Genomic DNA, 12,163 nt, shown 5'->3' on the forward strand with positions numbered 1-12,163 from the left:
TGAGGTTCTAGCTTCTGCGTGTGCATACATACTTTACTGAAATAGCACTTTCATTGCAGTAGATAAACAGCTTTTCATAATTCCTTTGAACTTGACTTTATTAAAGAGTTCCTCTTCCTAAACTCTGGCCCGTTGATGCAACCAGAACGTTGAGACACAATCTTACAAAACAACCGTCTGCACGCCGTTGCATTGCTTCAAAGTCTCACAGGAAATACAAGTCGAATGTACCAACGGCGGCTCCCGTCACACGCAGAAACAAAAGGATCAGACGACGTGACTGAATGTGGGGAAAATATGTTCTCTCAAGGACAAAATAAGAAAAAGTACATTGTGTGTATCAATGAACCGACGTGTGTTCAGTGTTCAGTCAGTGAGTTTACTTTACTAACTCTAAAGTGCTGATATTCAAGACTGATTTAAAAAAAAGCAAACTGTGTATGCATCAACTTTAGGAAATCTGTCTGGTGATAAATGTGCTGCACAGTGAAGAGAAAGCATGATGCTCTGAACTGAGACAACATCATCTCACGGGACGAGCTCGAGATGAAACTGATTCCCCCCCAAAAAAACACATAAAAGTTCCTCCGCAGCCAGTTTCTGATCTGAAAAGGGGAAATTCAGAGTTTTCAGGCTTTCACTGCATCACACTTCCTTCCAAATACTGAAACAGAAGACAAAGTGGGTTTGAATCCCATATCATGTAACAAATATCTGACAACGGATGAAACGGAGGCTCCGACTGGATCAAAATGTGGAGACTTGCCATTCGAAGCATTGAGAATGTTCTGATCCAATCGGAGATGTGAGTTGAACATGGATTATAGGAATACTGTCAGGGCTCTGCAGGCTTCCGGTCCTCCCACTGTTGTTGTGTTTGAGCTTGAACCTGGGAATGTACACCTACACGTTTTAACTGCTAAAGAGCAGACCTGAAACTAAGATCGTTAGCTCTGAAACATTAAATGTTTGCCCCGAGGTCGGGGGCAGAATAAAGCCATATTGGAGCCTAAAGCAACGCTGGTTATATACGGTGGCCACGTTAGGACATTACACATATTCATTCAGTCTAATGTCGAATTAAGGAATACTTTCTTTAAATTGACTTCTTGACTGCTCTTCTTTGTCGTTAATTATTGTTAAATCAATATATTTGGGTCTTTTGGGTGGATTTGAAAATGCCACTTTGAGGCTCTGAGAAGATACGACTTTTTACTTTTTACTTTGTTCTGAAATTTTAATGACAAAACAAATAATTAATTCATCGAACTGATGAAAAGAATCAACAGTTGCAGCCTCGACTTCCACAATTGTTGCCATGTTTGTCTGCATTTATCAGGTACGGGAGGATGACATCAGCCTGCACAGCTCTGATTGGCTGCTATTTGCATTACATGTTATATGATATAATAATAATATATTTGTAGAGTGTTTTAGTGTAGCATGCCTGAGTTGGACACTTAACATTATTGATTAGCGTGCTTTATGTTAGCATCTACACATGATTAGCGTGCTTTATGTTAGCATCTACACATGCTAACACTTAGCAGGTTAGTATGTTCATATCTGGCATATTGCATTGTGGTTCCCTGCCATATGTGTTTTGACCTGTAGGTGGCGCTGGGTGGAGCTTCAGAGGCTCTACAAACTTTACAAGTAGTCTTGAGATATTTCAGTCCTACGTGGTGGACCGAGGGACAGTTACCATGGCGACAAACAACGATTCCCATATTTCAGATTAAAGGCCGGTAAAATGCTGTGAGAATGAATTTGAGGGTGAAGAAGATATGGTATATTGATATCTGGACATTAATGAAGTAAACAAAAAGTTTCAATACATAGAGAGGTAGTAAAAAACAGAAGGAACATTTAGTGGCACAAAAAAAAAAGTCTCAATCAGGTTTCCGTTGAATAAATTGTCACATTTTGAGCATTTAAGCTGAATTTGTCTTTGTTCACCTGCATAAATATGTGACATCGCGTTCCGTTTTTTTAAATCGTGGCGTCACGTCCAACCTGATGAGGTCTCGAGTTAAGGCTGTGGTTTCCAGGATTTTCAGTCGGCGCCGCCGGTCCGCAGGAAGTCGTCCTCATCTTCGTCTTTGGCGCAGCTTCTTGGGCCGCTGCTGTTTTTTGAAGTCAATAAGGCAGCCGGTGAGCTCCGAGATGGGAGTGAAGGATCTGATGGGAGAGTTACTGATCCTGATCGCTGAAGCGCCGCCGCCCTCCTCCTCCTCCTCCTCCTCTTCGTCATCCAGCAGAACGATGACCTCCCTAAAAGAGAACAAACGGAATCAGATGATTTACTGGGATGTTTTCATCATCTTCAAAACATTTCTTCTCGTTTGTGTTGAATCATATCGAGTATTAGTCCCGACGTTCATTAAATACTGCTTTCTTTCACTGATCTGCATCAATAAATTCATGTGTGGGACAAACTTTGATCTGATCAGCAAGAAGCGGAAACTATTCAACTTCAAACGACTTGAAACTTCTTTAAACCAGTTTAAATGGTTGAAAACAAGCGTTTATTTATGGTTCCTCCCTACAAACATGTTAAACCACATTTATAGATATTCAAGTCCTTACAATGACGGCACTGAGGTTTAATTTCCAGCGTCGATGTGAGAGTTTCTGAATCAAAACGTCCACAAAAATGAACAAACATTATCACTCAGATGATATGTAACAGTGTAAGACGTCTTTACCGTGGCTGGAGTTGTGATCCAGACGGCCCGGCCTCTGTGAACAAACAACAACAACAAGTCTGTAAACATATTAAATCAAGGAGAAAAATGTAACTGGAGATTTTTACTGCTGATGTAAAAAACGAGTCTGGATGTTGTTTGAAGAAGTCAATGAAGTGAAAGCCTCTAATATGAACTCAGCATTGTTGTGATAGAACAACATCTATTAGTATCAATACTTTTTTCAATAATAGACACAAACATTCTATTAAATGACAGAAAAATGTGAAAAATGTGAATTTTCAAATTGTTTTTTCCCCAATCAACCATTTAAAACTTACAGATATTAAACAGTCAATGATATCTAAAAAAAATACAGCAACATCTTCACATTTAAGAGGATGAAAGATAGTTATGGATTCACTTTCTGTCAATCGATTCACCGGCTCATAGTTTCAGCTCTTCATCTGTTTTGGTTTTGGTCGGGTGAGTTCAGGTGTTCACAGCTGCTTCTTTCAGATAACTGTGAGGTCGCCCTCCTACTACAGAACCAGACTAACTACAGCTCCCCTTTGTGAGCGAGCTAAATATGGTGCCTGCTGAAGAACAGCATGTTCATCTTAAATAAATGACTTTTAGCCTCACCTGAATCTCTGCTCTCGGTTTGATCCAGAGCCGACAGCAGGTTCCCCTTCTGGAAGGTCAGAATGATAGAAAATCAAAAAAAAGCATCCGAAAAACAAGGAAATGAAAATGTGAAAAGGGGTTTAAGAGGAACTAATTTTCAGCATTGAGTCGATGTTACTCTTGTTCATGTTTATCGTCGTAAACTTACCGTCTTGGACGTCTGCCGTTGGATGCAGAGCTCGGTGTGTCGGCTGTAGTCTCTCACGGCGACGGCTTTCTGACAGATGTAACATTTCTCTTGATTCCTGTGGAAAATAAATCCATATTAATAAAAAGAAAACCGTGTGAGTAAACACTGAGCTGTTCCTGTTAGAAGCGGCAGGTCGTACCTACTTACTTGTCAGTGTTTGAGGGTTCCTGCGTCTCTTCATCCGTCGCCTCGGCTCTCCTTGTTCTTTTCCTACGAGGCTTCATCGACACTATAAAAGGAGAGAGGAAGGAGTCATTTCGGTGTCGTGGTAGAGAAGTGAAAAATAGAGTCTGAAGGAACGCGGAAAGTATCAAAACAGACTCAGAAAATGTTAATGTGTTGTTTATTTAAGCAGGGAGACCTTATTTGAGATCATTTGTTTTTCAGTAAAAAACTCTCCCTGCCAAGTAAACATCCATGTTAGCCTAATAAGCAGAATAAAGTTACCTTGGAAGCAGTCTTTGCCGGACCTCCTCTCGTCCACGACAGCCACCTCTCCGTCGCAGTAGGCGGCGTGCCTCTCGATCTCCGACGCCGGGAAGGACCCCTGACAGATGGGACAGTCCACCTCGGTCTCCTGGCTCTGAGAGGCGGCGGCTGGTTCCACTTCAGGAGACGTGGACCTTGGAAGCCCTCGACCCTTTACCTCCACGCCCGGATCCCCCCGGTCCTCTTTGACCGGCTCTTTATTTACACGTCGTCTTCTCACGTCTACGCTGCCAGCGGCGGGGATGTTCCTCCTCGTCTTTCTGTCCACGAGGGCTGAAAGCAAACACGTTCTTTTGGTCACCACACAACCAGCCTGGTGGAAGTTCAAATACCAGTTTCTCATTTCTGCCACTTTGGATTTAATCCTATTTGTATATTACACTGCACCTTTAAAAACACATAAAAACGACTCATACCAGCTGCAGTGAATGTGAATAGTTTTGCAGAGGTGACCCAGGTTGATGTTTTAATTCACGGTGTCAAAGCACAGAAAATAAATGTTTAAAGAGTAGTGTGCAGCCTTACCGTCCACCTCCACCTCCACCTCCACCTCCATCTCCTCCTCCTCCTGCTGCTGCTGCTCCTGCTGCTCATCCCCAGCTTGAGAATCATCCCGGAGAATCATTTCGACCTCCGGCGGCTCTGGACTCGTTTTACGGTCGAATTGAAATCCGTGCTGGAGAAAAGAAAAGAAAAAAAAGAAAGAAAGAAAGGAGGACAAACATGATAAAATTGTTGATATTGACCCAAAGCTGAACGTTTGTGTTCTTGTTGGCAGCAATGAAATGCAGCAACGCTTTGAGACAAACTACTAAGTTTTTACTGAGTTTCTCCTTTAGACTCATTGAAATGAAACGATGGTTTTCATGCCATTCCATGCTCCTCTCATCTACTGTGTTGGAGCTCTGTCTGAGTATTTAAAGTCACCTCGGTGCCACCATCAGCCATCATCAGATCTTGAGTTCTGTCGTCGTCGTCACTCAGTTGGGTTTCTGTCGAGACAAACCAGAGAGAAACACACCGACGGTCAGCAGATTTGTGGTGAGAAATGAATACAGCCACCTAATATTTTAAGACAACCAGTAAATGCAAGTTGTTGATGGAGACAAAGCCCACTGAGAAGACATGAAGATGTCCTCCTACAGCTCGAGCATCAAGAAAACGTGGAGCTTCAGTACCTGGACAAACCTCACAGTCATCAGTATCCACCCGTCCTTCTCCGTCTCCCTCCTCCTCCTCCTTCTCTTCTTCTTTCCTCTCTCCTTCCTCTTCATCCCTCGCACCTTCTCCGTCCTCCTCTTCCTCAGCTGGAGAGCTTTCATCTCTCTCACACCATTTCTTGCCTCCCAGTCTGAGGCCGCGTCTACAATTAAATCAATAAAGAGCAGTCGTCGGTTCAGATGCAGAAGTTTGAAGTTCAGTACCGATGAATAATATAATAATTATCAACTAGTGACATCTGGTGGCAAAAAGACAGTACTGTGCTGTAAATACAGCCATGTGATTTTGATGCTCGGTATTCACCCACAATGCAACAGCAGAAATACTGCTGGAGCTGCTCACAGCTGATGAAAAGCTCAATTATTTATTTATTTATTTATTTATTATTATCTACTAAGTTTTACTGAACTGCCCTACCTTAACCCTTTGATTTTTTAAATCATGGTCTTTTTGAAGTAGGTAGGCATTATATTTTTCTTACTTTTCAATTATAACAATTACCAGAAAAACGCGTTCGCTTGCTATTTCTATAGTTTTCATTTGTTGACATCCATCAACACTGATCCTTCATCAGTTTCTCCACAAACCAGAACGTACTCTCATTTCTTGTACGCCTGCTACCATAACATGCGTATAATAATGCAGGTCTTACCTGCGAGGAGCGAGCGGTTGGGGGGATTCCACCGGCTCAGGTGAAGGAGATTTCTAGAAAGAACATATGATGCTTGTTGAAAGACTCGCACAAACATCAGATACAAGTTCAAGCAATTCTACTTAAATTATTCTACTTACTTATTGTATTTTTACACTTTACACTGCATACTTTTTAGTCCGTGCTTATACTCAAGCAATTGGACTTTTTATTTTTTTCAACCAGTCGCCTCCTGTTGGTCATTTCAAATAATGCAAGATGTGGATAAAAACCTCTTGATTCTACACACTGGTCCATTAAGTAGGATTATGAATGAAGGAATTTTACTTGAAATGGAGTATTTCCACACCGCTGTGTTGGTACTTTACTTCCTTACATAAAGGAATACAACGTGTTAAAATGTTGAAATCATCACGGTACCTCCGGCTGTGGCAGGACGGCCTCCCCCCACTCAGCCTTCCTGAGGAGACACCTCTGAGCCTGCTTCAGACTCTTCTCATACACCTCCATCTGACCCAGGATCACCTGACAGGATGGATGGACACACAGAAGGTTCAAACATTTCAGATCTCTGGAGCTTTTGGGAGTTTCAAGGCCACCATTTATTATAAGACTAAACAAATCTTCACCTGTGTGTATTTGTCTGGGTCCACCCCTCGTGGACAGAAGGGAACCCCCCAGTAGTAGCAAACCGTCGGCCCGCCTGCAGGCTCCCCGGGTGGGGAAGAGGCCCCGCTGACCGCTCCCTGCCTGCTGATTGGCCGTGGTTCTCCGCTTGTAGTGGCCAGCTGCTGCCGTCCAGCGGACGTGGAGGAGGGAGAAGGTCTTAAGTGTGGAAACATAGAGAGTTACGGTGAGCAAAGAGACGTCCTTCAACTCTTCTATTAGACAAGAATGTAAACTAGGTACATTTACTCACTCAAGTACCAGACTCAAGTACAAATACTTGTATTTTACTTCTCACTCCACCACAATTCACAGACAACTACAAGAGTAAAATACTGTTTTGACATTAATGCATGAGTAACAATCATCTAATTATATAATAGTGGGATAACTGGATACACGTTTTCTTGATTAGATACTTTTTACTGAAGTTACTCAGAAAATTACTATAGCTGACTGTGGAAAAACCTCCCGCTTAAGCCCATTAACATGATACAAAAGTTGTGAACCCATGATGTGGTCGATGTTTTCTCTACCTGCAGTTGATCCCTGGAGAAGCTGCAGACACGTGATTCCAGGAGGCTTCCTTACTGTCGGCCTGCTGAGGTCTTTCCTCTGGGAAGACTGGGCTGGGGGAGCCAACCGGCTGCAACAGAACGACAATATTTTGTGGATTTTACCGATAAAATCAGCATTTTTAATCATACTTCTATTTCTAACATAATCCATTAACTTCTGGTCTTCTACAGTGAGAAAGCGTCCGCACCGTGACGTCGTCGTCAGACCAGAGTAGCGTCATATCGCTGGTGAGCTTCGTCTCGTCTGAGCTCCACTCTTTGGATGTTTCATTCTGCTCCTCCTTCTCCTCTGCGTCGTCTAAAACCAGGAAACACCCAGAGACCAACAGGCTCACCGCTTCTTCATGCATCACATATCTGATGAAGATGAATTAGGACAAGACAGCTCCGGAGAGCAGAGAGTTTCACTGTACCTGACTTAGATGCATTAGTAAACCTGTCGTCTTGATTGTGATCAGTCTTGCTGTCCTTTTTTCAAAAGAAGAACAGAGAAAAATTAACGGGGCATTTCTGGATGTTATGACCGAAATACTGCATAACAAAAAAATCCTGTAAAACCTGTAAAAAATTATAAAATCATAATAAATCGAAAAAAGGCTTTGATAAAATGTCATAATAGCATCAGACTGCTTGCTACTGATGGAGTAAAAATACTTTTTATCCTTTATAATTATGTTTCAGAACAGCATAACATTTATATCAGCCAATTCTATCTTATTGGAGTTATATTGCTATTTCAAAACATGTCAGTCGATACCTTACTAAAAACTGCTGCACCAAGCACCGACGTGTTTATTTCTGTGTGATGTTCAGCTGATAAACCTTTTCTTTAATCTCTACGATCCGATAAATCACTTCGTTTGACGCCTGAACTCACCTCCTTCACGCTCCGAGACGGATCCCTGCCGGTTGTGGTTGAATTCCCTTCACCGTCTGAACCTTCGACCTCTGCAGCTGAAGGACTCCCGGAGCGTTTCCGTTCACGGAGATGAATCTTCCGTCGTCGTCCAGTCCTGCCGAACACAGGGCTCGTACGACACCCACGACTCTGCTCGGTCTGTCCTTCGCCAGTCTCTGAGAATATGGGACTTTTGCAGGTTGCTGAACTTTCAGGAGGCGGGAAGTTCTGAGGAAGGCCGGGGCTTCTTGGGAATACTGGCCTCCCGGGCCGACAGGACCCCACAGAGGGGGTTAAACTCTCCTGAGAAGAGAACATGAACCCTGAGTTACAGACACTCACTTGGGGTTTGCAGGCACTTCTTGGAGACGTCTCATGAGTATTCCTGCCAAATACCGGACTTTTAAAATACTCTGGACACGGCTCCGTCTCCCAGTCGTCTCCCTGATCAGTCTCTGAGAAGACGGGACTCTTGGACAACGTGTGTTCATTGGGGCATTTGGGGCTTTGGGGTTGAGCAGGCGGAGACTTTGGAGTCGCGGTCCAGCCGTCCTGAGAGCACAACACGAACCCTGAGGTTCTGCAGGTCTCCAGCAGGTGCTGGCTCAGCTGGGGGACGTGGACCTCGGCTCTGCAGCCGGTGGAAGGGAAGACCGGGGATTTAGGGAGCGGACAGTCGTCAATCTGGATCGAGTCAGAGCTCTGAGAGAAGAGAAAGACATAGATGATCATTTATTTGGAGTTGTGTAGGAATGTAACACAACATAACAGATTTTCACTATTTTCTAATATCTTTGGGTTTGGAATTTGAAGTTAGATCAGCTGGGGCTCTTGAACACGAACAGATCAATGAAAAGGCAACAGATAAATGTTTTGGACGTACCTGCGGTGAGTCCAGACGCACTGAGAGACACTCTGAGCTGCAGGGTGAAGCCTGAGAGTGCACTTTCTGAGTCTGCGTTAAGTCTTGAATCTCCAGCAAAGGACTTCCTTCTTTCCTTTTCCGCTTCTTATTCCTGCTGTTACTTTGATGTCCAGTCCCTTTTGCTCCTGGGAAGACGATACAGCAAGTTTATGTTTCTTGTCAGTGTTGATGCAGAAGGACACTAAACATCGCAGGTTATTTAACATCATAAGGGACTCACCTCGGTCCAGGTCCATCTCTGGCGTGCAGACTTCCTCCGATGCGCCCCGATCGATGCCAGACGCCGCCTTTCCATTTGAGTACAAGTGTTTCCGTCGAGAGCCGAGTGCTGAGACCCTGGGTCCAGTCTCAGCATCATCGATCTGGCTTTGAGTTTGGGACATCTACGAGAGGAAAACCACAAAGGGACACTGTTTTAACTCTTTCAACCAGATTCACGTAATAAGTGTAAAAAAAAAAGAGACACATCCTCTTTTCTCTCAGAAGTTATAAGAAAAGACGGTGACATTCAACCTATGGACATTCTGGGAAAAAAAGACAACATTTCTTCAACTTCTTCTCAGTAAATGTATATAATTTAATCATACTATCTATTGATTTGGACCATGTCTAGTATTGTGTACACTCTGAGAATGTGTTATGGAACAGTAGTTGTACGAATACTGTAGTAACACAGTAAAATTCTGCATCCTCCAAAATGACTTGCAAAGACTGAACATTATAATATTCCTTGAAGAGAAGATTGAAAAAACCCCAAACAAACCCGACTCCTCTGTACTCACACTCTCTTCGATGGCTTTCATCATGGCCTCTTCCTCCTGCTGCAGTCTGATTGCAGTGACGCTGGCTTCCTGTTCACTCAGACGCAGAGCCAAGTCCATCATCTCCTCCTCCGTCATCTCTGAGAACAACAGCGAACTTCAAGGTCGAATACATCACAGACATTTTAGATTTCACTCATACGGTGACTTAATAGGTATAGATTATGCTTTAGATAGCTTTGGCTTTTATCAAGTTTTTAAAAACATCAAAAGATGTTGCGCAGGATTACCTATTACGCTTTTTCATTTGCCCAACAGAACTTGCCCCTAAACTATTTGTTTTATTTATTAGCATTCATCAAACAAAGATCAAAGTATTTGTCATTTTTAATATTCATGTTCATGGGAGGAACACCTTAGCTACTAGCTATTTTTTTGTTTGTTTTTCAACCACTTGCCTTCTTCAAGGGAGTCAGACTTTTTTATTTGCCCCATGCAAACTTTATTAATCTGTTACTGACCTTTAGCTTTAGGTTTATTTGCCCTCTCTCTCTTATGCTTTCCTCTCGATGAAGATGACAGAGGTGATGATGAGAGCTCGTCCTGGAAAAACAAACGGTCAAAGTTTTAGAGTCATGAAGCCTCATTTTCACAGATGCGTGTTTACTGGGGAGTAATTGTTTTTAGCTGAAGAAATCAACAAACTGTCACATTTTCACACAATTATCTCTCATCATTTACTCATCCACAGTCTGCTCTGTTAAAAATGTATTCAAGAATGTTGACAGAAACTACACGAAAGCTGCAGAGAAACGAGCTTCATTCATTGTCTAGCTTTTGTTCACATTTCTTTACATTGTCGTCCTGGTCGTCCTCGTCCTCCTGTGTGTTTTTGTCAATCTGTTGGCTTCCAGAGGGAATGTCGCTGGCCTCCTTGAGGATTTGCTTCCTCAAAGCCATCCTGGTCTTCTCCTGAGAATCTCTGACCAACAAAAGACACAAAACAGCTTCAAACATGGTAGAAAATGTAGCTCTCCTGCTTACTTTTTTTGGTTGCAAATACTGGATTTGCGTTGTGTCGTTGCTCCTGAAAACAAGCCGTCTTCAGTTTGGAGAAGAATAAAATCTGTCTGTTTCCCCACACATACGGAGATTTAACCAGTGATTTTTCTCTGAGGAGCTGGAACCAATCACTCGTGCCTTTTAGTCCAAAAAAATGTTCTATGAAATACGAGTAGCAGTTAAACTAGCTTGTTTTTGCATTCAGTTTAAAAGCATTTTACATGAACATGTCACTAAACTGCTCTTTGGTTGGTTGTTGGATCTGTTTGTTAGTTTGCTGCCCTACTCTGTAAGAAGTTTTTTCACAAAATACTTCACTTACTTCTTCAAAATGTATCTATTAACTAGTTAGTCAAGTCATATAATAAGCAATTAGATCCTAATATATAAACATGCCTGCCTTATTTACATTTACAGTGAAGTGCAAAATAACTGGTGTCATCATAATAACACTAATCACTTTCCTGAATCAATAACTTGATTAAATCACAGCTTCAATATCACGGTTTGAGAATGTACGTATTAAACTTAAAAAAAACCCGGAATTACTGCAATGTTGATAATAGCAGCGCACCGAATCTCAGCAGCCGTTAACGACGTTTACCTGATGATGATGAAGATTGTGCTCTTCCTCCTCGCATCTGTCCGGCTGTGACGGGACCCTAAACTACCATGTGTGCTTTAAATAGTTTAAACAAAAAAAGAGCTTCGTGAGAAGCGGGGGGACGGATCTAAATCAGATTAAATGCTTCAATGATACGCAACATGCTCACGTTTAAAACCTCATTCGCAGTAAAAAATAAAAATCGTCAGTTAAAGTTAGCTTACATAGCGCGAGAACATAACAAGGAAACAAACTGAAACACATGAAACCCTAAAAAAACAGCACATAAAGTTCGCATTTTTCCGATCCATTACTCGTATATTTAACTCACGTCACGTGTTTTTTGTTTTTGTTCAACAACTACGCAAAACACCAATAAACCAAACAATATTCAGTACTGAACCACTCACAGCAGAGTTTCAGTCACTTTCGCGGCGCCATGTTTGTTTCTGTTCACGCAATCACGTGACTGTTACGTATGGCGCGAGCTTCACGCTGCCTTCAGGGACTGTTTGGTCAATGGTGCCTTCATGGCCCGTGACAAGTAGCGCAACACTGCCATCTCGCGGTGGCGAGGGAAAACACAGATGGACAACAGATTACAATGTTGGTAAAATGTCTCATTCTGTATAGTCCGATTTATGCTAACTATTTGAGTATAAACTATGAGTTGTTAGTCCCTAAAATCGTATTTTAGCGACCGAGTAAACTTTGTGAGAGCGAAACTAGCTTAATTGTTACAC

At 42.4% G+C, this 12,163-nt stretch overlaps 1 protein-coding gene across 2 annotated transcripts; it reads right to left on the reverse strand.

Moving 5' to 3' along the window:
- Positions 1 to 80: 80 nt before the first annotated feature.
- Positions 81 to 11,866, reverse strand: uimc1 (ubiquitin interaction motif containing 1). 2 transcript variants are annotated; one of them, XM_084029291.1, is made up of 22 exons: positions 11,421 to 11,866; positions 10,610 to 10,736; positions 10,276 to 10,357; positions 9,776 to 9,894; positions 9,214 to 9,376; positions 8,952 to 9,118; positions 8,048 to 8,770; positions 7,584 to 7,638; positions 7,359 to 7,468; positions 7,129 to 7,238; positions 6,556 to 6,751; positions 6,347 to 6,451; positions 5,927 to 5,979; positions 5,232 to 5,416; positions 4,981 to 5,045; positions 4,579 to 4,729; positions 4,012 to 4,326; positions 3,712 to 3,793; positions 3,523 to 3,619; positions 3,333 to 3,381; positions 2,709 to 2,742; positions 81 to 2,274 (listed from the first exon to the last, which is right to left on the reverse strand). In XM_084029291.1, exons 2-22 carry the CDS (start codon positions 10,712 to 10,714, stop codon positions 2,091 to 2,093), a joined length of 3,150 nt encoding a protein of 1,049 aa, XP_083885417.1. In that variant the 5' UTR covers positions 10,715 to 10,736; positions 11,421 to 11,866; the 3' UTR covers positions 81 to 2,090. The 2 variants fall into 2 exon arrangements, with proteins under 2 accessions (XP_083885417.1, XP_083885418.1); XM_084029292.1 differs by lacking the exons at positions 81 to 2,274; positions 2,709 to 2,742; positions 3,333 to 3,381 and having other exon boundaries at positions 3,704 to 3,793.
- Positions 11,867 to 12,163: the final 297 nt, after the last annotated feature.

The sequence above is a fragment of the Eutrigla gurnardus genome (assembly GCF_963514095.1).
Source record: "Eutrigla gurnardus genome assembly, chromosome: 15".
In the NCBI taxonomy this organism is placed as follows: domain Eukaryota; kingdom Metazoa; phylum Chordata; class Actinopteri; order Perciformes; family Triglidae; genus Eutrigla; species Eutrigla gurnardus.

Excerpts from the sequence above, each read along its gene's own strand:
- uimc1 (XM_084029291.1), bottom strand. The coding sequence starts at position 10,714 with ATGGCTTTGAGGAAGCAAATCCTCAAGGAGGCCAGCGACATTCCCTCT. Across the intron at positions 5,417-5,926 it reads CAACCGCTCGCTCCTCGCAG|ACGCGGCCTCAGACTGGGAG; the intron begins GTAAGACCTGCA and ends ATTTAATTGTAG. Across the intron at positions 4,730-4,980 it reads TGGCTGATGGTGGCACCGAG|CACGGATTTCAATTCGACCG; the intron begins GTGACTTTAAAT and ends TCTTTTCTCCAG.